The 26,128-nt window shown below is 37.5% G+C and overlaps 2 protein-coding genes across 4 annotated transcripts in view; one reads left to right on the forward strand and one right to left on the reverse strand.

Annotated features, from left to right (window-relative positions):
- Nucleotides 1-11: 11 nt before the first annotated feature.
- On the forward strand, nt 12-4,650 carry rps8b (ribosomal protein S8b). Its single transcript, XM_051902562.1, has 6 exons — nt 12-75; nt 524-630; nt 829-928; nt 1,571-1,746; nt 3,571-3,700; nt 4,126-4,650. Exons 1-6 carry the CDS (start codon nt 72-74, stop codon nt 4,233-4,235), a joined length of 627 nt encoding a protein of 208 aa, XP_051758522.1. The 5' UTR covers nt 12-71; the 3' UTR covers nt 4,236-4,650.
- Nucleotides 4,651-5,023: 373 nt separating this feature from the next.
- The window catches only part of LOC127517228 (zinc finger protein GLIS1), a 96,048-nt gene continuing 74,943 nt past the window's right edge, over nt 5,024-26,128 (reverse strand). For all 3 annotated transcript variants that reach the window (XM_051902554.1, XM_051902553.1, XM_051902555.1), the window contains exons 9-11: nt 10,632-10,792; nt 7,392-7,550; nt 5,024-5,913 (exon numbers count right to left, since the gene is read on the reverse strand). In XM_051902554.1, coding sequence (XP_051758514.1) covers nt 5,780-5,913; nt 7,392-7,550; nt 10,632-10,792 — 454 coding nt within the window. In that variant the 3' untranslated portion in view covers nt 5,024-5,779. The remainder of the gene's footprint in view (nt 5,914-7,391; nt 7,551-10,631; nt 10,793-26,128) is intronic.

A 26,128-nucleotide genomic window follows, 5' to 3' on the forward strand; every position in this document is an offset into this window, starting at 1 on the left:
CGTAACTTGACTGCGTAGATGTTCTCGCGTGAATTCTCGCGATACGCTCAGAAAGTGTCAAAGGCTCAGAAATGGGTAAGTATTTATAAGGAGTGAATCACCTCAATTACTCAGGTCCTTCAGCCTCGTCAGCACTATATGGTCTATAAATTTACAATCACAATATGGACATATGAATATATTAAGTGTTTGAAACGTGAATAAACAGCTCAGGACTGGCATTATGGCGGCGGAACTTTCTGCTCATGACTAATAATCGCCTAAGTCAGCAGTATTAACCTGTAGCTCGTTAAGTATTGCTTTTGCGCCACAAACACAATGGTCAAAATCACAATAGTAAGTTATTGAACGCACAAAAATATTCTCAAATCAAGCCGCGCAATATTCGCGACAGGTGATTTGTAGTTATTGTTCGTGCGCAGTTTATTTACAGCAAGAAAGTTGAATTTTAGGCCTTAGAAGTAATGATATTTATAATTTTGTAAATTAATTTGTTTGGGTTTTTTATATCTGTTCTCTTCAGGTATCTCCAGGGATCACTGGCACAAGCGTCGTAAAACCGGAGGAAAAAGGAAGCCCTACCATAAGAAACGAAAGTATGAATTGGGTCGCCCTCCTGCAAACACGAAGGTGCGAGAGTTTAGTTGACGCGCATCAAAGACTATAACGTTAGTCTTTTTAGCTTCGTGATATATGTGCGTAATTTCATATGGATTTGTTTTGCGGACTGTAGATACGCAGCCTACATTACAAAGTGGTCTTATACAATATGTTGTTAACAACAGTATAAAAATAAATAATTGTAATAATTATTTGGAAACTTTTTAGATCGGTTCCCGCCGTGTTCACACAGTGCGCGTGCGGGGAGGCAATAAGAAGTACCGCGCGCTGAGACTGGACAGCGGGAACTTCTCCTGGGGCTCTGAGTGTGAGTGCACATCTCTGTTCATCAGAAAACATTTTTCTTTCTTTCTTTCTTTCTTTCTTTCTTTCTTTCTTTCTTTCTTTCTTCTCTCTCTCTCTCTCTCTCTATTAGGTGTCCTTGACTATGTACTTACATAAAAAAATAAGTACAATGTATTGTATTGCAAAACACTTTTGCTGCTATTGAGGTGGGATACGGGTCAAGTTAGGGGCAGGTTTCGGTAGCTTTACAAATGTCTTGCTAACTAATATTTTTATTTGTTGTCAGGACACTGAGTTGGTGTTTCAGCGCATTTAGAAGTATTAAAACCACGAGGTTCCTTTAGACTGAGATCATGGAAGTGGTGCCTGGAACTTTTCTCATAAATTTTGTGTGAAGTTTCTGATGTAACACATTACTGTTAAACAAAACAATTTGCTTGAGCAGGGAAAACTGTTGAATTGACCTGTTCTTGAATGTCTGTCTCTTGGGTTGTATGGACATTTTTCGGTTTTTACACATGGCATTCATCATGCCATGTGAATTATTTATTCTCTATGGCCAAATCTAAACATGACATTGCATGGTAAAATCCTACTCTGGAGGTTCTCTGGCTTTTTTCTTCTTTTTTTGCCTTGCATCTAATTTTGTCACTCTAACTCACAGGTTGTACTCGCAAAACCAGAATCATTGACGTTGTGTACAATGCCTCCAACAATGAGCTTGTGAGAACCAAGACCCTGGTGAAGAACTGCATTGTTCTGGTGGACAGCACACCGTACAGGCAGTGGTATGAAGCTCACTACATCATCCCTCTGGGCCGCAAGAAAGGGGCGAAACTGGTAGGCTTTCATTTCATAGCTGACATTATAAATAGATGAGCATATCTATTATTTGAGTTTCAGGCGTCTCAGCCTCAGAATATTCATGGACTGTCTGCAATGCATATTGCACATAAAAATGACAAGAGCTTTTCCAAAACCACCAGCTCCTATATTATATTTACACGGTTGCTACAATGCAAACTTTTGAGGAGCTTGTAATTGCATTGGTGTTTTAATGTTGACATAAGCAACAGAGCTGAGCAGAGTTCAACATTATGCATATGTGCGTACCAAATCAAAATACTGCAGACGCCTACTAGCATCCATTTTACCTGAACATTCCAAATGCGCAAATATTTTCATAACGACATGAGCTGCCCGGAATGAAGAAAGTGATCAGCATGATTGATATTCAAAATGGTAAATAAGCGCTGCTTTGTTTACGGTTTGTCTATCTGCACTACTTTTTTGGTTTCCCTTTTTGAATGATGAATATAGACTATTGATACAGACAGTTATTTCCTTACACACAGGCACGTTCTGCAGGTACTAGTTGAAAGTTGCCTGTAACCTTTTTGGTGCGTTCAAGCGCAGCTTTTCTCTGAGATGCAGCTGACATGAGGCGACAACACAGATGGCTTTCATCGGCTTGGTGTGTCACAGCCTTAAAGGGTTAGTTCACCCAAAAATGAAATTTCTGTCATTAATTACTCACCCTCATGTCGTTCCACACCTGTAAGACCTTCGTTCATCTTCGGAACACAAATTAAGATATTTTTGATAAAATCTGATGGCTCAGTGAGGCCTCCATTGACAGCAAGACAATTAACACTTTTAGATGCCCAGAAAGCTACTAAAGACATATTTAAAACAGTTCATGTGACTACAGTGGTTCAACCTTAATGTTATGAAGTGACGAGAATAATTTTTGTGTGCCAAAAAAACAATGATTCAACAATATCTAGTGATGGGCAATTTCAAAACACTGCTTCATAAAGTTTTGAAGCTTTACAAATCTTTTATTTCGAATCAGTGGTTTGGAGCGTGTATCAAACTGCCAAAGTCACGCCTCCCTAGTGGTGGACCATTTCGAAACACTTATGATGTAACGAAGCCTCGTTTACTGAAATCACGTGACTTTGGCAGTTTGATACACGGTCCGAACCACTGATTCGAAACAAAAGATTTGTAAAGCTTCGAAGCTTCATGAAGCAGTGTTTTGAAATCATTAAATCATTGTTATTTAGTTTTTTTGGTGCACAAAAAGTATTCTCGTCACTTCATAACATTAAGGTTGAACCACTGTAGTCACATGAACTGTTTTAAATATGTCTTTAGTAGCTTTCTGGGCATTTGAAAGTGTTAATTATCTTGCTGTCAATGCAGGCCTCACTGAGCCATTGGATTTTATGAAAAAGATCTTAATTTGTGTTCCAAGATGAACAAAGGTCTTACAGGTGTGGAACGACATGAGTGAGAGTAATTAATGACAGAAATTTCATTTTTGGGTGAACTTAACCCTTTAACAGACCGGCAGCGCTTTAATCAACGTCAATGTAAACGCACTATTAGACTAAAAATTGTCAACATTAGAGGTGGGTTAATATGGGATCTTAAGCTAGAATAAATAAATATTCTTTTCGAAATTAGCTCTAATATTCAAATTCAGATATACAATTAAAGACCAGGGCCTTAATCCAACAATCCACACCATGTACAACATCAGAATCTTTCCCAGATAAACCTTCTTGAAGCTTTTAACTGTATAAACAGAAATGGGAGATAACTAAGTATCTGGATGAGTTGCCTTTGTAAATGTACATATGCATCTTCATCCCTCAGACTCCAGAAGAAGAGGAGATGTTGAACAAGAAACGGTCAAAGAAGGTTCAGAAGAAGATTGATGGCCGCAGGAAGAAGAGCAAGATTAGCAGTTTGCTGGAGGATCAGTTCCTGCAGGGAAAGCTTCTCGGTGAGTTTACCACACTTTTTCCATCATGAATCCTTTGAGACACTTTGAGACATTCACGATCATCTCCATTTTCTTAAACTGATCAATGGCCAACAGTTGTTTTTCAACAGCACTCATCAATCCGCACCAGTCCATCCAATTCATAGTCCAAAACAAATAAACATAACAGTATGTGTCCTCCTCACCAACTGATTTAGTAATGTCACAGGATGTTCTCATTTTTATGATCATTTGAGGCATGTCCCATTAGAACAAGAAACAAGACCAAGAAACTCACGCTATCAGCATTTTATGCTCTCTTGTGCTCATTTGACATCTGTTTATTTTTCATGTTGCACAAAACCAGTGGCCAAATCTTTGTTTAATTAGTCAAAGAGTCACAGTGCTTCTGTCTAAGTTTGCTTTTTAATGGTCTGCTTCCTCAGCCTGTATTGCGTCCAGGCCCGGCCAGTGCGGCAGAGCAGACGGATACATCTTGGAAGGGAAAGAGCTGGAGTTCTACCTCCGGAAGATCAAAGCCAGGAAAGGCAAATAGACTCAAGCAATATAACCAGGGCACTACAGTACAAGCATTTAAGGCTGAAAATGACTATGAATGTGAAAAATTCTTCAGGTCACCAGTGTGAATTATTACTTCCTAATCGGCTACTTCCCTAAAAATACTGCATTTTGCACAAAATAAAATTTATTGCACTTTCACACACCCAAGTACGGTCACTGTATCCCTTGCACAGTACACTATTTACTAACTACTATTTATTGTTTTTCTTTCAATATATATATTTCAACTGTCACTTTAGCTCATCTTTTGAGAGTCCAATTTAAATATAGCCTAAAATAAATTTTGTACATGTACAATAAAGTGATTCAATCTTGAATGTGAATCTTAAGGGCATAAGAGTAGAGCCCTGATTACATGAAACAATAAAATGTACCATCTCAGGCTTTTAGGTTGCTGTATTGCCTCATTTACTTTTGATATTTAGTAAACATTTGCAACTTAAGTGTACATTGTGACTGATTTTCTGTGATGAATCCTCATCCCCTCCAAAAGGGGGCAGACTTCCCCTAACAATAGTCTGCAATAGTCTTAAGTTTTTTTTCTGCTCAGTCCATCATATGTTTGAGACTAGTTTCTAATAAACTTAAGAAGTTTAGGGAACATATGCACATAAATTGCAAAATGTCTTGCTATTTGAGTCCCCAGTATATTTTATAGTATTTAAACATAATTTAATGATATTCAATGTGAGTAACACCATTATTGATTAGTCAAGCTCTCAACATTACCACACTGAAAACATACCTCGATGAGCATTAGACTGCAATATTCAAGAGTCATTTATTTTCAGAGATTGAGAGATTGACATCATTATTAATATTAAACAAACTGTACATTTTATACATACGTTTAAAGTTTGGTAGATATTAAAGCCATCAACCATTACAAAATAAAGAACTCTGTTTATCTGGGATGATGACAACCAAATGACAAAGCAATACAAACATTTGCAAACATTCACTGACAAAACACAGCAACACTAAATAATTGTTTCCAACACAACAGCCAACAAATCAGAAAAAGAGCTCTGAGAGGGAAATGTGGAACTCATCATTGATGAGCTGTGGTGGTTCTGAAGTTTCTATCAAACTGTTCCAAAATCACAATTGGATCAGAGCTGACCAGCTGGATTTATTAAGACTAGTGATGCCGTGATGACGACAAGGGAGTATCTCATGAGACTTTGAACATATCTTTCAAAACACTGAGGAAAAAAGCACAATTTCATAACATCCCACAAAAATAAACACGCTCAACAACACAGAGCCCTCATTATTTAACCTTCATTGTAATGGAATAGCAGCTTTTTGGGTCATCGAGGAAGCAGATAATATTTCAGTCCAATGAGGTGATTCAACAATGCATTTTAAGGACATTTAATAATAATAAAAAAAAAAAACTGAATTTGGAGAAAAACGGAATCTGACAGGTTGAAACTGTGTTGATGGAAGAAAAGAATAAAGAAGACTGGTCTGAAAGAAGACATTTGTGTTGATGGCCAACAGGATGACCTGATTCTACGTCTCGGTGTACACTGAAGACATTTGGCTCAAGCCGCGATCGAAGCCGCCCACCTGAAAGAAAACATTTTCCTCTGTGCCCGGAGAGAACTGGCAACCCGACCCGATGATGTCTGGCACCAAACTGAAACCTTTGCATTTTAGAAAAAGGGAACATGAAAAAAAATGTGTTATACTTTCATTAAACGCTCTCAAAAAACGTGCACAAATTGTCCCATTATATAATCACTAAATTTACTCCTAAAGAGCGCATATTAGTACTTTACTCAGTAAATTATGCTAAAGTTGCTATGCTAATTATTCTAATCATGCTACTAATATAAACTAATAGGTTCTGAAAGGGGTTTTTGCAGTGATGCCATAGAAGAACAATTTTGAGTCACCCTAAGAAGTTTTCAGTGAACAGTTCTTGAAATGTGAAGGTAATAATCTAAAGAACCTTTTTCCACTATAAAGAATGTTTTGTGGAATGCAATGGTTCCATGGATGATAAAAGTTCTTCATGGAACCATCAATGCCAATAAAGAACCTTTGTTTGTAGATAAGGTAGGGTACTGCCCAGTTTTTGCACATTTTAAATACTCTAGTTTAATATCAAGAATAATTTTAGGGTAGTGACACTGGAGACAAATAGTTAAGTAACATAGGAAAGAGTAACACTAGAAGACAACAACTAGCAAAGGCAGCGTTTCTGAAAAGCATTGTAAGCTTAAGTAGATTGTAGAACCGTTGCCACCAGCTCACGATGCTTTTGAGAAACACAGCCCAGATCACTTGACCTGTTTCTAACCATGTTGCCTATTACTAGTCCTGAAATGAATCTCTGGTGCGCTAATGGATAATGATAGTTGACAATATCAGTGGTGCTTCATTTTTGACCCATGCTGGCAAAATGAGTTGGAATACGCACAGGCTAATTTCGAGCTACAGGCAAAACAAGTGAAAAATGTCAATTTTTACAAAAATGAGTTCATTAAGCCCTCATCTAGCGATCCCAATGCTCCAAATAGCAATTAAACATCTAAAAGTATCTTTATTTGTATGTTTTCTGAGAGGAGTAACTTTCCTATTGTTGTAAAGCGCAGTATTCCAACTTTGTGAATATTCATAGCAAATTCTCGATGGCATGAGTCCGAACCAATGAAATGTGATTTTCAAACTCATGCTGATGTAAACAAAACGATCTTACTCGCGCTGACTGACAGATCCGAAGCGTGTGCACAAAGACGCCTCAGACAGCGCGTGATACACAGAATTACAGTATTTCACATTTTTCTAGCAGTCACATTTTATTGTGATATTGCATAATAATAAAAGGATTTGTGGAGGTAAAAGTGCAGTCGCATTTAGCATTGTTCTGCAAATTTTCACAGGTGAAATCTTGTCATTTCAATAATAATCTGCACAATCAGGAATTTCAGGTGAGGGTGAAAGATTTCCCCACTATTTCTCAATGGGTTCAAGTTTGTTTACACGAATTTACAGCGTTGTCCAACAGAAAGCTGCTTAGTTTGAAAGTGATTTCTTTGTGATATGTGCTTTACACATCACTACACTGTTGGCAATAGAAAATGGGCCTTTTTTTGCCCAAGATATTTCACCAAAATACCTGTGGAAGAGGTGCTGGTGGAACAGCTCATGTGGAAGCCATTGTGTGGGTTTGTGTTGAAGCTGTGAGACTCTGCAGGTTGATGACCGCCGCTGATGGACTGGTCCATTCTGTAGCTGTCGCCAAAATGGAAACAGCTCTGGAAGTTGCCACGGTAATCTGTGCACAAACATCCAAACACAATACATGAGCATCTGAATGAAATGTCATTCAATTGTGGCTTTAGATTCAAAACTTAAAATAGCTCTTTAGCAATAAAGCAAAAGCCACAGACAGCCTGTATTCCCGTTTGTATTTCTATTTTTGGACTTTTCCCTCTTTCTCCGAGTTTGCTTCCAGAAGTGTTCAACAAGTAGTCTTGCTCAGATGGGGGTCTTGTTTTGAGGTGGTACACACATGTACATCTGTGTCCTGACAGGGAAGTCGAGCGTTTCTCCTTCAGAGCAGTTCTTTTGATAGACAGCTTAGCTGTTTTGGACTGGGTGGTTTTAGAGCAAAAAGCTTCCTCTTGTGGTTCCAGGCGTCTCTTTCAGCCCACATGTTCTGGCTAATACACAGAGCACTGCAGAGACTATGCCACTTCTCATACTGATGTGGCTCTCTCTGACATGAAATACTCATGTGCTAATATTTTAAACAGGTATATTTCAATATATCAGGAGTAAAGGCAGGGGATGAGTGCTGTGAGTGGTACTTGCTTATAGAGTCACCATGAAAACAATTCTTTCTTTATGGAATACTGCAGTGTTTATAGTATTATAAATAATTTATCTGTGCACATCATTTTAACAATTTAAAGCCTACTGTATCATATTTGATGCGCATGTCTAAGGCCTCTAAATTACCAACACGTTCAAAACCTTTTGTACACACTCTTCGGTTACACTTTATTTCGATGGTTCACTAACTCTCTTTAGAGTATTAGTAGACTGTTAGGTTATAGGGTTAGGTGTTAGGGTTCAGGTTAGTAGAATACGTTGATATGTAGTTGCAAAGTTTCAGTAGAATGTCTGTTGGGGACCATCAAAATAAAGTGTTAGCAGATATTAAGCAGACAGTCTGCTAATACTCTGAGAGATAGTTCACATGTAGTTGCAAAGTTACTTATAGTTGGTAGAATGTCTAAAGTGGACTACTGAAATGAAGTGTTACCCAATCTTCTACATGCTTTCTGTCGTCTGATTGATACTTTTTCAGCAAGTAAAAGGCCTTTTAGTATAATTCTAAAAACATTCCCCTTCAGGTTGTGGTACATGTGTCTTTTTGCAGTGAAATCTTTACTGATTTTTATAAAGTAAATGTAAGAAGAACTTTTATAGTGTTAGCAATATTTCAAGACGAACACCTATTGGACTGAAACAACTTAGGTTTACTTGATTATCCATTGATGATTTTTGAATCACGTTAAAGTGCACCAAAAGCTGTGTTTCCACAGCAGGAACTTTCCCCAGGAACTAGGGACTTTGTGGCAGAGTCCTGCACGCGGGCGGGTGCGGGTGCGGGTCGGACGCGCGGTAGGCAAGAGTAGACTGCGGGTCCAATAGCCAAGACTATTTCAACTCAATTCGGTGCATTTGACAGCTGCTTTCAAATGGTCCCGTGCTTATTTGTGTTCACGCTCTGTCTGAAGACCGTTAAAGGCTTCTAATTACAGCAGGATTTGCAGTGCTGGGCATTGTAGCCAGTCGCGCGGCATCTGATTGAAAGCTAGTGATTATTAAAGGGAGCGCGCTTTGCTCGCTTTATGTATTTAATATAGGCTATTTACAAATTGAATAAAAGTTTTAGAATATTTTCGACGCTGCTTCAAAGAGGACCAGCGGCCAGGTAAACACTGCTTAGTTTTAGAAGAGACAACCGTGTTTAAATGCCGAGTGAATCTGATAAAATATTTAAGCTTACAGTTAAATAGCCCTACTAAAACATTCTTTGTTCTGTTATTTTACTTGTGTTGTTTAATGCAATGTTTAATTAGATGCAGTGACATATAATGCCTAATGTTGGTTTTATTGCTTGTGTTAGGCTACATGAGAAAAATAGTTTTGTCTACCTGATGTAGGAGATTTAATGCGGGTGCGGGTCGGGTCGCGGTTTTTATGTCAAACGGGTTGGGTCGGGTGCGGGCTAAAATTAGTGTTTCTGTCGGATATCAGGTCGGGTGTGCTGTTAATAACTGCGAGTGCGGGGTGGGAGCAGGTTTATCAAACAGGACCCGTGCAGGACTCTGCTTTGGGGTGGTACTTGGTGTGTTTTGACCGCAGGGATCAGGGTATAAATGAAGCTCTGTGTAAAAATTTCCCCTCAGAAAGTCCCTGCTCGCATGGTAGTACTTTTTCAAAGTTCAGGAACTTTTGGGGGTGGGACTTGGACGCTGAACATGCTGATTGGTTGACTTCACGCAGCATTTTGATTGGTTGACTCCATGCTGCATTTTATTTCAATCACCATTTTTAAAAGTCTGTTGCGGTCTGTGCAGTAAGAGTTGTTGGCCATTCGAATCAACAATAGAGTTTAAAAAATACGACCGATGGACTGACGACGAGGTTCAGGCATTATTAAGCTTATATGGCGAGGATGAAATCCAGTGGGAACTGGAAAGTCGCGAGCTGTCCTACGTCACCGGACTAATCTTCACGGTACTTTAAACTGCAATGGAAACGCAGTCAGCAACAGGTCTAGGGGGAAAAAGTTCCTGGGACAAATTGTTCTGGGTAATTTTGCTGGAAACATGGCTAAATATGATCCATCAGGCTTTTGAGGAACGTTTATTTGAACATCTCTCATTGTATTGTATTATATGTTTTGCAACCACAATAAAAACTATAGAGCTTTGATCATAAAACTAGCATTTAAATATCATCTTACAAAGACACATTATTGGGTGATATAGAGTGACAACTGATATTTATATGCATTTTATGCAAGTTGCCTGCAATACTGTTATTAATAGCTCATTGAGCTACATTTGGCCTAAATTGGCCATATTAAAAACTGCACCAAATTGCATATTTTTTGCTCAGTTTGGGCCTCTGAATAAAACTGAGGTGTTTTTCCTCCTCTAATATGAGCTCTATATCATATTATATGAGCAATAAAAGCCTGATGTATCAAATATTATACTCAAAAAATCAATAAGTGCTGGACTTTTAATGTGATTAATGGTGTGAATACTTGAACAAGACTACCAGCCAGTAAAATCAGATCAAACAATCTCTGAAAATGACACAGAAGGTCTCGTACCCTCACTTGAAGGCAGGTTGTGGAAGGTGGCATAGGGTTTATGATGAGTGTGGAGGTGTTGCTGGTTGGAAGAGGAGTTCTGTTGCTTCTCTAGTGTTGGTGGAGGAGATGTAGCAGCCTTCAGCAGACTGATCCCTGGAGACAACAAAGCTCCAGATAACCTGGAAGACAGAAAGTGAACGCTAACTATTAAGATTAATGGTGGAAGATAAGCAGGCCAAAAAATATACCATTAAATTTAATATGGAGTATACAACTTTTATTACAAGAGTCTTCTGAATGTTATTAAAAGTAACTTTAGAGCCTCACCCCATCTTACCTTTAACCCTGAGAAAGATCTGAAAGGATTACCTCAGAAAAAGAGTCACATAGCCTCAAGTGAAACATTATTTATTTATTTTATTCATTTATTTTTTATTTACTCTAACATGCTTCATCCTATTCCAATTCTTGTTATAATGGAAAGTCGTGAGCCTGGTTTTGATTGAGTACAAGCCTGTTCTTCACTCCAGATGCCACTTCTCCATAACATGCCCCTGACTTACTGTACACTGTGATGGCTCTGGGGAAGTTATGATAGCTTGTTCATGCTTGCACACAATGGAACAAATAAAGGCTTTGTTAGTGCCATTAGATGCAGCTGTCACAAGCAAGTCTTCAAATATGCAAAACCGAGTTGCAGCAAGACACGGAGTGCCAACCAACGGCCCTGTGAAGTCGTTCCTGCCCCCCTAAGTCAAGGCCCTCTGCCTTTAGTGCACACATCAAAGAGTCATATTCTGAATTTCAGAAATGAACAGAGAACAAAAACAAACTCAAAGAATCGCCTTTTAAAACAGAAGTATGACAAACAGATGCCCGTCATGATACAGTTATGGAGAGATATTATGAGGACATGCACAGCTGTAATGTAAGACATGGAGGAACAGAAATAAAAAATTAATGCACTTTACTGCCTGTTCGGTCTCGCTAACAATATATGAGATCGGTATTTATAAATTCCAGAAAAGTAAAATGCAATATAATCAAGAATCTGTGATTTGTTAATTCTTATGAACCTTTATTTAACTGACAAAAGTACTAAGAAAAAGAGTTATACAGTGGAAATGTGTGCCGTGGTAAGACGAGTCCATGTTTCAGCATGTTTTTGGGAAATACAGACATCAAGTTCTCAGTCCCAAAGAAAAAGGGACTCTCCAGACATTCATCAGCGAAAGGTGCAAAAGCAAACATCTGTCATGGTATGGGAGTACGGCATGGGTGACTTGCATGTGTGAAGGTACCATTGACGTGAAGGCATATATTGGGATAGTACAGAGACATATACTGCCATCAAGATGACATCTTTCCTGGGAAGCAAGACAAGGCTAGGCCTTATTCTGCACATGCTTCATCAGAGTGGTTTCATAGACACTCTACAGTGGATGTGCTTGGCTTGTCTGCAGTCCAGATCCATCTCTTATTGAAAATGTATGGCCCAACATGAAAAGGAGAATCAGACAAAGACGACCACAGACTGTTGAGCAGCTGTCTTTTCTTGACGAGACTGGCAAAAATTCCAGTTGCAACAATTACTGTCCTCAATTCCCAAATTATGTAAAAGGGAAAGGAAAAGGAAAGGTGATGTGACACAGTGGTAAACATGCCTCTGTCACAACTTTTTTTGGAGTGTGTTGCAGCCATCAAAATCAAAATTTGTTTAAATGCAAATAATTTGGCCAGTGAAAACATTGAAAATGAGTTTTTGAAGCTACAAAAAGCACATCCATCCATAATAAAATTAATCAATACGACTTCAGTGCGTTAATAAACACCTTCTGATTATGAGATAAATTACGGGATAATTTTCTGGGTGAACTATTCCTTAAAGCTAAAACACATCTACTGTATATGCTAGTCAACTGCTAAACACTTAAAAAATTCACTTTTAGAAGATAAACACTACTGTTTAAAACCTCAGTGAAATTAAAAAAAAAGAAAAAAAAAGGAATTAATACTTTCATTCAGCAATTACACAATAAATTTATCAAAAGTGACTGTAAAGACATTTACACGGTGAAAAATCGATTTTAAAAAAGCTTCCACAAAAAATTTAAGCAGCACAGCTGTTTTCAACATTGATAGTAATAATAAATGTTTCTTGAGCACCAAATCAGCAAATTAGAATGATTTCTGAAGGATCATGTGACGCTGAAGACTGAAGTAATGATGTTGAAAATTCAGCTTTGCATCACAGAAATAAATTACATTTTAAAATGTATTAAAAGAAGAAAACAGTTACTTGAAATTGAAATAATATTTCACAATATTACTGTTTTACTGCATTTTTGATCAAATAAATGCTACATTGGTGAGCATAAGAGACTTTTTAAGATTAAAATCTCCCCCACCCCAAACTTTTGAACAGTATTGAACACATTAATATTTACAGTCTTTCTCATCTAGGAAAATGAACCTGATGACTCATCCTGCACTACACCAATTTTTGTCCAATAAAATGCTCTCTATAATGAGAATGTCCTTCCCCAATACCATGTGCAACTGACTAGCAAGCAGCAAATTATGTTCATTGCTTTGACGTTAACTAGTGGCTATTTTAAAAGAAAAGGCACAGGCCTTTCAGTATGCTCCATCCACACTAAACAATAACTATATAAAAAATCTATGTTTATTAGGCCAATGATATGATGAGAGTCTTCAATCTCATTTAAGTGATTTTAAGCATTTTTTAAAACTACTATTATAAAACAAGTAAAAGAAAGGAAATTTACTGAGTGAGTGCACCTTTGATGCATGTAAAGCATTTAAACAGACACATAATAAATAGCATTTAAATTGTCTTTTGTACTATCATCCACAGATTTAAGACCTAGCAAAACGCTAATGTAGAATTTGGACTCCAATGACATGATAATTCGTTTTTATTTATGCTCCAGGCCTCATGTGGGAGTGATATTTCCCATTGTTCATTTGCCCAGAATCTGATAAGGACTTCCTTGGCTGTTACATATGTTAGACCATTATGTCGTTTTTCACTGTTAGCCAAATTCACATTCCTAGGACTCGGTTTCATCACAAGTGCATTAAAAAAAATTAATAGTCCACAAATTGTTTTAACTGTGCTCGGATGTAACCCTATGAGTCACAGGGTTCTCCTCACACAGACTCAAAATCTGCGCAAACATATTTCACAAGGCATGCAGCATATACGTTTAGGAATTAGCGTTAGCGGGCTAGCTTTTGTTTGTATGCAGGAAAGCTGTTCCGATCTAGTCGCTGGCTGTGATCTGACGTGTGGCCATGTGTTTCTGCGAGAGCACGGCGGCAGCGTTCCCCTGGGAGCTGCTGTCAGCACAAGCTCAGGAAACAGTTATACTGTTCATATTTTTACAAGCAGCCTCTATGTGCAGCTAAAGTGAATCATGCTATAATCACTGCCAGCTGCAGCTCGCTAAGGCTCCAGGAATGAGGGGAATCTTTCATATGTAGGATTAATCTCTCCCTTCGGTATTTACCTTCACTGATCATCTGCTTTTACCTCTGTGGGCTCGTTTTGTGACTATACCGCCTGTCTCTCACGTCATAAGAGCTTTATATGGCCGCTGACCTATGGATCATCCAAAAAATCATGTTCACCTAATCTTCAAAAGTGATAGAAAAGCATTTGGCACTTAAGTCAACCTCATAGTGCCTGCCTGGATTTAAATAAGAAAAGAAAAGTCCAATTGAGGTGGAGGACTGATGCTGGAAGACTTTTACATTGTTATAAAATATTTCTATTTCAAATAAATGCTGTTGTTTTGAACTTTCAATTCATCAAAGAATCCTGAAAAAAATCAGCATATTAGAATGATTTCTGAAGGATCATGTGACACTGAAGATTGGAGTAATGACTGCTGAAAATTCAGCTTTGCCATCACAGGAATAAATTACATTTATATTAATATAAAAAAACAGTATTTTTTTTAATTGTAATATTTCACAATATTACTTCTAGCTCTTTAGCACAGTGTTTGTATTGCAAAAACCTAGTTCACTCCTATTAGTTATGAATGGGAGAAACTGCAATGCGCAATAAGGTGGAATACATCCCGCCTTCTAAGTAAAAGAGCCAATCGCTGATTGATAAATCATCGCGTCACTGCAGCTCCTGTTAGGTTCCCATAGAAAGCTGATGCTTGTTTCCTTTGATGCTATTATGAATGTAATAGATAATAGTTGAATATACTGTGATCCTCTGTAAATGTATGTTGTTACTGTTCTTGTTATGCAATAAAAAAAAAATAAATAAAAAAAAAATAGAAAGCTGATGCTGCGTCCGAAATCGAATACTTTTCTACTATATAGTACGTGAAAAGCAGTATGCGAACAGAGTAGTATGTCCGAATTCACAGTATTCGAAAAACAGTAGGCGAAAAGTACCCGGATGACTTACTACTTCCGGCAAGATTCTGAAGTGCACATACGATGGACACTTTACTATCCCATGAGGCCATGGGAGAGGATTTGTGAATGAAGTTGAAGGGATGTAACTGACGCTGGTAGGTCATGTGACAATAACAAAATGACGGATGTACTGTAGTATGTCCGAATTCATTCATACTAAACGCATTCGCACTTTATAGAATGTACTTTTTCAACGGTCGTGAAGTAAATTTAAATTCAAATGTAGTACCTACTCAACAGTACGTGATTTCAGATGCAGCCACTGTCACTGAAAACCGACTGTCATTGAGATCTCGTAACCAAACAAAGCTAAGTTTCTTTGAAATCTCGTAAAGGAACAAAGTAACAAAACTGACTGTCTTTGAAATCTCATAACAGAACAAAACCAACTGACACTGAAAACTGACTGTCATTGAGATCTCGTAAAGGAGCAAAACCGATTGTCATTGAAATCTCATGACAGAACAAAACCAACTGACAATGAAAACCGATCGTCATTGAGATCTCATAACCGAACAAAACCGACCGTCATTGAAATCTCGTAACTGAAGAAAACCGACCGTCATTGAAATCTTGTAACAAAAAAAACCCATCAGTCTTTGATATCTCGTAAAAGAACAAAGGAACAAAATGGACTGTCTTTGAAATCTCATGACAGAACAAAACCGACCATCACTGAAAACCGACCGTCATTGACATCTCGTAACTGAAGAAAACCGACCGTCATTGAAATCTCGTAACGAAACAAAACCGACTGTCTTTGAAATCTCGTAAGAGAACAAAGGAACAAAATGGACTGTCTTTGAAATCTCATGACAGAACAAAACCGACCATGTCTGTCACCATGACTGTCATCTCGTAACAAAAAAAAAACAGACCATGTCTGTCACCATGACTGTCATCTCGTAACAAAAAAAAAAACAAACTACAGTCTTTGAAATCTCGTAAAAGAACAAAGGAACAAAACTGACCGTCTTTGAAATCTCATGACAGAACAAAACCGACCATCACTGAAAACCGAACGTCATTGAGATCTCGTAACCGAAGAAAACCAACCGCCATTGAAATTTCATAACAAAACAAAACCGACTGTCTTTGAAATCTCGTAAGAGAACAAAGGAACAAAACCGACCATCTTTGAAATCTCATGACAGAACAAAACCATCCATCATTGAAATCTCATAACAGAACAAAACCGACTGTCACTGAAAACCAACCGTCATTGAGATGTCGCAGCTGAACAAAACTGTCATTGAGATCTCGTAACCGAACAAAGCTGACTTTCTTTGAAATCTCGTAAAGGAACAAAGGAAAAAAAACGACCGTCATTGAGATCTCGTAACTGAACAACACCGACCGTCACTGAAATCTTGTGAAGGATCAAAACCGTCCGCCATTGAAATTTCATAACCCAGCAAAACCGACTGCCACTGAAATCTTGTAACCAAACAAAACCGACCGTCATTGAAATCTCGTAACGAAACAAAACCGACTGTCTTTGAAATCTCATAAGAGAACAAAGGAACAAAACCGACCATCTTTGAAAACTCATGACAGAGCAAAGCGCGCTGTCACTGAAAACCGACTGTCATTGAGATGTCGTAGCCAAACAAAACTGTCATTGAGATCTTGTAACCGAACAAAGCTAACTGTCATTGAAACTGTCATTGAAATCTCGTAACAAAAAAAACGACAGTCTTTGAAATCTCGTAAAAGAACAAAGGAACAAAACTGACCATCTTTGAAATCTCATGACAGAACAAAACTGACTGACACTAAAAAACCAACCGTCATTGAAATCTCGTAACAAAAAATTATCGACAGTCTTTGAAATGTCGTAATGAAACAAAACCAACTGTTTTTGAAATATTGTAAAAGAACAAAGGAACAAAACCGACTGTCTTTGAAATCTCATGACAGAACAAAACCGTCATTGAGATCTCATAACCGAACAAAGCTGACTTTCTTTGAAATCTCGTAAAGGAACAAAACCGACCGTCTTTGAAATGTCGTCATAGAATGAAACCAACTGACACTGAAAACTGACCATCACTGAGATCTCGCAACCGAACAAAACAGATCGTCATCGAAATCTCGCAACGAAACAAAACCGACTGTCTTTGAAATCTCATAAAATAACAAAGGAACAAAACTGACCGTCTTTGAAATCTCATGACAGAACAAAACCGACTGACAATGAAAACTGACTGTCATTGAGATCTCGTAACCGAACAAAACCGACCATCATTGAAATCTCGTAACAAAAAAAAAAAAAACGACAGTCTTTGAAATCTCATAAAAGAACAAAGTAACAAAACCGACTGTCTTTGAAATCTCATGACAGAACAAAACCGACCATCTTTGAAATCTCATGACAGAACAAAACCATCCATCATTGAAATCTCATAACAGAACAAAACCGACTGTCACTGAAAACCAACCGTCATTGAGATGTCGCAGCTGAACAAAACTGTCATTGAGATCTCGTAACCGAACAAAGCTGACTTTCTTTGAAATCTCGTAAAGGAACAAAGGAAAAAAAACGACCGTCATTGAGATCTCGTAACTGAACAACACCGACCGTCACTGAAATCTTGTGAAGGATCAAAACCGTCCGCCATTGAAATTTCATAACCCAGCAAAACCGACTGCCACTGAAATCTTGTAACCAAACAAAACCGACCGTCATTGAAATCTCGTAACGAAACAAAACCGACTGTCTTTGAAATCTCATAAGAGAACAAAGGAACAAAACCGACCATCTTTGAAAACTCATGACAGAGCAAAGCGCGCTGTCACTGAAAACCGACTGTCATTGAGATGTCGTAGCCAAACAAAACTGTCATTGAGATCTTGTAACCGAACAAAGCTAACTGTCATTGAAACTGTCATTGAAATCTCGTAACAAAAAAAACGACAGTCTTTGAAATCTCGTAAAAGAACAAAGGAACAAAACTGACCATCTTTGAAATCTCATGACAGAACAAAACTGACTGACACTAAAAAACCAACCGTCATTGAAATCTCGTAACAAAAAATTATCGACAGTCTTTGAAATGTCGTAATGAAACAAAACCAACTGTTTTTGAAATATTGTAAAAGAACAAAGGAACAAAACCGACTGTCTTTGAAATCTCATGACAGAACAAAACCGTCATTGAGATCTCATAACCGAACAAAGCTGACTTTCTTTGAAATCTCGTAAAGGAACAAAACCGACCGTCTTTGAAATGTCGTCATAGAATGAAACCAACTGACACTGAAAACTGACCATCACTGAGATCTCGCAACCGAACAAAACAGATCGTCATCGAAATCTCGCAACGAAACAAAACCGACTGTCTTTGAAATCTCATAAAATAACAAAGGAACAAAACTGACCGTCTTTGAAATCTCATGACAGAACAAAACCGACTGACAATGAAAACTGACTGTCATTGAGATCTCGTAACCGAACAAAACCGACCATCATTGAAATCTCGTAACAAAAAAAAAAAAAACGACAGTCTTTGAAATCTCATAAAAGAACAAAGTAACAAAACCGACTGTCTTTGAAATCTCATGACAGAACAAAACCGACCATCACTGAAAACCGAACGTCATTGAGATCTCGTAACTGAAGAAAACCAACCGCCATTGAAATTTCATAACAAAACAAAACCGACTGTCTTTGAAATCTCGTAAGAGAACAAAGGAACAAACCCGACCGTCTTTGAAATCTCATGACAGAACAAAACCATCCATCATTGAAATCTCATAACAGAACAAAACCGACTGACACTAAAAACCGACTGTCAATGAAATCTTGTAACCGAACAAAACCGAACATCATTGAAATCTTGTAACGAAAAAAAAATCTACAGCCTTTGAAATCTCGTGAAAGAACAACCGAATAAAACCGACCGTTGTTGAAATCTCATGACAGAACAAAACTGACTGACAATGAAAACTGACTGTCACTGAGATCTCGTAACCGAACAAAACCGACCGTCATTGAAATCTCGTAACAACAACAAAAAAAAAGACAGTCTTTGAAATCTTGTAAAAGAACAAAGGAACAAAACCGACTGTCTTTGAAATCTCATGACAGAACAAAACCGAGCATCACTAAAAAACGAACATCATTGAGATCTCATAACCGAATAAAACCGATCGTCATCGAAATCTTGTGACGAAACAAAACCAAATGTCTTTGAAATCTCGTAAAATAACAAAGGAACAAAACCGACTGACACGTAAGTATGGCATGTATTTTGTGGATGTTTGCTAACATTTGATTCTGAATGAGTTTGATAGTGCTGCACGGCTAACGGGGCTAAAGCTACACACAGTTGGAGAGACTTGATAAGAATGAGGATGCGTTATGAATTATACAGACTACAAGCATTTTCGGGTTAAAAATTAAAATAACGACATGGCTCTGGTCTCCATGAATACAGTAAGAAACAATGGTAATTTTAACCACATTTAACAGTACATTAGCAACATGCTAACAAAACATTTAGAAAGACAATTTACAAATATCACTACATATATCATGATATCATGGATCATGAACAGTTATTATCGATCCATCTGCCATTTTCGCTATTGTCATTGCTTGCATGCTTCACGATACCTGCAGAACGTCTGATGATTCAGCCGTGCAGCTCCACGACATTAATACTGCCTTGAACATGGGCTGGTATATGCAAAAGTTGGGGGCGAACATTGTAATGACCCCGACTGTTGCGTCACAGTCGGTGTTATGTTGAGATTTGCCTGTTTTTCCATGGCATGTCATTTCCATGTACAGAACTCTTATTATTCAACTATGCCAAGGTAAATTCAATTTTCAATTCTAGGGCACCTTCAAGCACTGGTTTAGTGTATACAATAGGCATACTTAAATAATTATTATTATTTTCACCACAAACATACCACTTTTCATGCAACTGACGTTTAAAATAAAATGTAAAAAAAAAAATATATAAAAATTATATGTTGACATTTTCTATTGATCACAGCAGCAGTAATTAAACAAATTACAGTATAAACATTTCCTCCACAACACTCAGAACCAGCAAGATGGGCAATTGTGTAAAGTAAAATTGCATTTAGCACAGATTTTGGGACTTTTTGAATGGGGTGTTTTGAGTTAAGAGTGATGGGATATAGGAAACTTGGGTCCACTATCTAGAAAAAGCAATGAGTCGACTTCACAGGGACTTCAAAGCATAATGACCAAACCCTTAATAGTTTGCTTGTGAACAAAGTGTTTACAAATGGTATTTCTTCAAAGTAGAAGATTGAGTAATAAAGGCAAAGTGTTTAATGCTGACTGTGATTCAGTGAATGTGACTCCATGGGAACTTCTGTGAATATCCCAGAGCTTCACTCAATTGACATGAGTAAGTCCTTACTCAGCAGACACGATTCAGTGAACGTGACTCTTCATGAATATGATTCACTGGACGTGCTCCATGTTAAAGAACACAGTTACTTTACGTCTGGCTCAGAAAGTAACCACCAAAAGGATCAAAGAAAAGCGGTCCAAGTGGGACATAGCAACTTGACCACACGCACACACAAAAAAAAAAAAAAAATCACAGATTGATGTGAACAAACCAGCATTGGGAGTTTGAAGTAAATTTTACACTGCCTACACACACTGAAACGTTACATTTTGGATGATGGAATAATACTGTTATTAAATGCAGGCTGCGATTTTCATGAAAAGCTCTGTCGTTGACTCGTTTGCAAACCCTGTAGTGTCACGTTCCAGTTTAATCCCTGTTAGAGGGGTCAAAGACCTTACAAATCGTGCAACAGGGGTGCTGGTTTCAGAGGTGAGGCAATCCTTATGCTCATACAGACACAAATCCTTCTAGAGTCGGCTAGAGACAAAAGAGATCAAGATAGGAGTTTTTTCCCTCACATCCTTTTTGAATGAAGATTCATGAAGATGAGTGCTCTGTTCCCAGTTTGTCTTGTCTCACCTGTCAGGTTGTGCTCCGCTGGGAGACGGCGTGTATGAGCGAGCATGGATATCCCTGTTGCCTCACGGTAAGCTCTTCTGATTGAAGAATGAACTGGCCGCTGGCTTGGCACGGGTCGGTGGGAACCTTTCTGGTTCTGGTTAGCAAACTAAAGCCACTCGTGAGAGATCAGGCCCTTACTGATCCGAGCCTCCAGCTTGTTTCTAAACACTCAAAAGCTAAAGTGCTCAAATGCTCAATGTGCAGTCAGGCAGGGAAATTAGCTTAAGATACAATGTGTCAGTATAGCTACTGTTTAGATCATAGGGTGATACTGAAAACTAAAAATGAAATGGACTCAACTTCAAGGAATTTGATTTTTTATGGCTTGACTATATATATATATATATATATATATATATATATGTACTATATTAGGGCTGTCACACAATGTGGCAATGAATTAATCTAATTAATTAATCTAATTGCAAATTAATCACACATTAAATTTGGCTGACCAATTACCCCCAAAAGATAATTTAAAGTCATTATTGTGTTAAATGAGAAAAGCATCAAATAGACATTACAAAATATAGCTTTAGAAGAAATATATTTGATTCAACATACAATTTATTACACAAACATTTAGGCTACAACAGCCATGAGGGTGAGTAAATGATGACAGCATTTATAAAATACCTTTAATGTTTTTTTTTTTTTTTTTTTAAATATAAATAAGGAATATGAAATTTTTTTTATGAAATAATATTCTAAATTAGAAACTAAAACTGCCAGTAGGTGGCGGTAAATGTCTAAATGAGTAAGTCATTGGCCCTGTTTACACCTGGTATTAAGATGTGTTTTGGTCAATCGTTTACACCTGGTGTTTTAATCCACTTTTGTCCACTTTCAACCACTTTCCTACGCTGAACACTGTTCTGAAAATCAGGAATGGTGAGAACGCATTGTGCTTGGTATGTTTTTCATCTTCAAACCAAACTTGGGTCTTCAGCCGACAAAGTTTAAATCCTCTCTGGTTAGCGCGCTTCCCATAATGTTTACACATTAGGTCAGTAGGCGGAGAGTAGGCAGACTTTTGTGACTCACTGTTCGAACACATTCGACCACATGAGCATTTACACTACGAAAGTATTCCGGTCGAATGCGTTTTCGACTACATCTGGAAGTGGTCGAAAGTGGACAATCTCAAAATGTTTTAGACCCCATTTACACCTGTATTTAGAGTCGTCTACTTATGATCTGATTGACCAAAACACATCTTAATGCCAGGTGGAAAAAAAAACAGGGCCATTGAGTCATTCATTAATTCGATTCGTTCAAATGGCTGATTCATTCAGGAATAAAGTAAATGGCTCTGAATGGGTCATTGAATCATTGTTTCCCCTGAATCGTTCAAAACGCGAATTCATTCACAAACACCGCTGTGGAACAATCGTTCTACTATGGCTTTATAGGTAACAAAAACAGACAATAGTGTGTCTAAAATATAACACAATATTAACTTCTTATTCATTGAACTGTTGTATAAAATCAGTATCACATTTGCACGATTCCAGTCATTGCTCGTGTGATATTGCTAAATGTCAGATGACCTACGTAGGTCTGGGGTGGGGCGGGTGCGTTAATAATTTTAACAAGTTATTTTTTTCGTAACCAGTTAATTAAATTAATGCATTAAATCGACAGCCCTAACTAGATTAATAAATCTGCACATTGTGTAATTAATTAGATTACAAATTTTAATTGCTCAACAGCCCTAGGGTGATTATGTATGTATACCCTATGGATTAATATTTTTGTATTTTGGATTTGTATTTTTTTTTAATAAAAAATACAGTTAAAAATACTATTTTAAATTTTTTTTTAATTGTATTTATTCATGTGATGGCAAAGTCATTCTAATATGCTGGTTTGGTGCTCAATTATTATTGGTGCTCAATTATTAGTAATAGATCTTTTTGCTGCTTGATATTTTTGTAAAAACTTTAATACATTTTTTAGGATTCTTTGAATACAAAGTTCAAAAGACCACAATTTATTTGAAATAGAAAAATGTATTTATTTTATTGTCATATAAATGCCTGTACTGTCACTTTGTCAATTTAATGCATCCTTGCTGAATAAAATTGCTAATTTCTTCCTTTTTTATATATCTTACTTACTCCAAACTTTTCAATGGTAGTGTATCATGGTTTCCAAAAAAATATTAAGCAGCACTGAACATTGAAAATGAGAAGAAATATTTTTTGAGCACCAAATCAGCATATTAGAATGATTTCTAAAGGATCATATGACACTGAAGACTGGCGTAATTTAAAATATATTAAAAAAAGAAAGTTCATTTAAATTGTAATAATATTTCACAGTATTACTGTTTGTTTGTACTGTATTTTTGACAGAAATAAATACAGCTTTGGTCAGCATAAAAGACTTCTTTTAAAAACATTAAAAATCTTACCAACCCCAAAGTTTTTAACGATAGTGTATGTAAGACATACTCTCATAAAAATTTTTGATTTTTTTATATCCTCTCATTAATACAAACCTGTTTCTCATTACCATTAAGGAACACCAGGTTCAGCTCTTAATTTTACTGTAAAACTGTCACCTACAAAACATGTAAATGAAGCCGTTGAGGTGCTGATGCCACACATTAAGCCCCTCGGCCCTCCAAGCTGGTGAGCACGTTCCACAGCTACGAACACTTCTGCCTCCCTCCATCTCAAACTCCACACAACGGAGACCACTAGATGTATTTTCACTGGCATATTTTTTAATATTAGCTTCAGAAAATGACACTAGTATTTGCGAAGTAAAAGGAGTCTAAATGGGCCATTTCAGCCAGGGTAAACACATTTAGCAATGAGGTCAGAGGCTGCAGCAGTGGAGTCAAGCAAGTTAGATAATTTTGTCAAAATGTTTAACGTCCTGCTAAACCATTTGGGAAAAACAAGAGCGGCAGCTGCTGTTGACTTTGGCAGCCGAGTGTATACTCTAGGCTTTAAACATGTAAATCAAAATGCTCCATCTTCAAATGTAAGTAGACGTTTCATACCTGGTTAGTTGTAGGTCCTGGCAGAGATGGACGGCATAAAGCGTGCTATATGTGCGTACACATTTTTGATCAGGAACCCAAACTCTAATGACTTCCGCAAACAAGACGGCGGCCATTTTCTTAATGCTGCGTTGTCAGCGCGCCTGTATGAGGAAGCTCTTATATTACAGCTGACACTTGACTTACTAGGTGGATAAAAATACTATTACGTTTCAAATTCCACATATACTCTCACTACTTCCAAAACAAAGTTCACGTCCACCTTCATCTCATGCTTTGTGTGAAGGGTGTGTATAATCCTACGTTTTCACAGACTTTGACCTTCAGCAACAGTGAAAGGCAGAGCCTTGAATATGTCATCATGATCTACAATGCAATAGCGTATAGTGTTACATGAGTATCCCCTGAGCCGGTTTCGTTCAGCTCTCATTCCTCTCCAAGTAGCAGTAATTATTTGTGGAGCTTTAAAATGGCTCGCTAATTTTCTTGAGCTTTTTCTGCGCTCTTTCTGCGACCTGGAAAAACAGATCACCTTCCAGAGGGATTTTAAAGAACATGACAACTCAATGCTGCCTGGGCACATATCATGGGTGCTCAAGTATTTTTGCTAGAAACTGATTTATCCAATGGGCTTATGCTAGCAAAAACATCACTTTGAATGCACTGTTAATGTTTGTAAATCTTTTTTTTTTTTTTGACAGAAAAGTGAACCAATGTATACATGATTTTGTGTTGCCTGGGTATCGAACCCACAACCTTGGCGTTGTTAGCGCAATGCGCTACCAGTTGAGCAAACAGGAAGAGAAAAAGAACAGGAGAAGGAGAACAACTCATTGTTGTTTCAATAGAGTCATGTTGTTTACAAGCTCTTGAATAAGTTTCTATTCTCAGATGTGGGTGAAATTAGTTAATTTACTTAACACTGAACTTTTGCTTTCATTTAACTATGATAAAGAACAGAAAAATCTCATTTAAATCTGGTGCTTAAAAACAACAGATGTATTTTCTCTCATTTCCAGCATCTCTGTTTGTCACTATACACATTGTGCATCTTGATGACACATTGGATTTACAGCTCAACTTGACTGGTCCAGGGGGAAATCAGGGTTTTTTAATGGGAAACAGGCCTCAGTCCTGTTGGGGACATATTAGGCTTTGTATTCCTTTTCTGAGTGTTCCAGAACACTAAACACAGCTTGAGGACAGAGAGGAGCAGGAGGAAAAAAATCTTTTTGGGAACACAGTCCTGCTTTAATTACACTGACACCTCAAAACTGGTTTATGTTGTGTTAAGGTGACATTGGTTCAACTTAGATTTGCTGGATAAATACACACTGAAGTCAGAGCAAGGGAAGAGCATTAAATGCGTCGTAGGGTGTGTGCTTTGGGAGAGTGTTACAATGAAAACAAGCGTTCCGTATGGACAAGGGAAAAATCTGCGGTGGTGCTTTGGATAGTAAATAAATCCAGGCCCCTAAATCAATATGGTTCTTACACACAGTGAAAAACACATTAGACGGAACACATTACCAAAGATAATCTCCTGTTGTGAGGAAAACCTCACGGCATTGCAATATTAACATGATCCCAGACTTAACTAGCTATTCCAAAGCAATAAGATGGTCTTAAAAATAAAAACTCCTCATTATTCATTTGCAAATTATTGTCAGTGTTCCAGACATACAGTCAGTCTGTGCATTATTAGTGAAGATTTTTCAGACTCTTTCTGCAGGTTACATTGTTATACCAGTAGGTGGCGACAAATGACTGTCTTTAAGTGAGTAAATGAATCAACTAAACAGATTCGTTCAAAAACACTGTAAATCTTTTTTTCTGCCAGAAAATTGAATCAAAGTATACATGTTTTTGTTTTGCCTGCATATCGAACCCACAAAAGTGGCGTTGCTAGCACAATACTTATTTTTCTTCATGAAAACAGTATATACTTTTAGGGCACTGTACAAATAAGCGAATTGGGACACAGCATGATTTATTCCAGAACAACACAAGTGAGTGTC

Source organism: Ctenopharyngodon idella, chromosome 8 (assembly GCF_019924925.1).
Source record: "Ctenopharyngodon idella isolate HZGC_01 chromosome 8, HZGC01, whole genome shotgun sequence".
NCBI classification, from domain to species: Eukaryota; Metazoa; Chordata; class Actinopteri; order Cypriniformes; family Xenocyprididae; genus Ctenopharyngodon; species Ctenopharyngodon idella.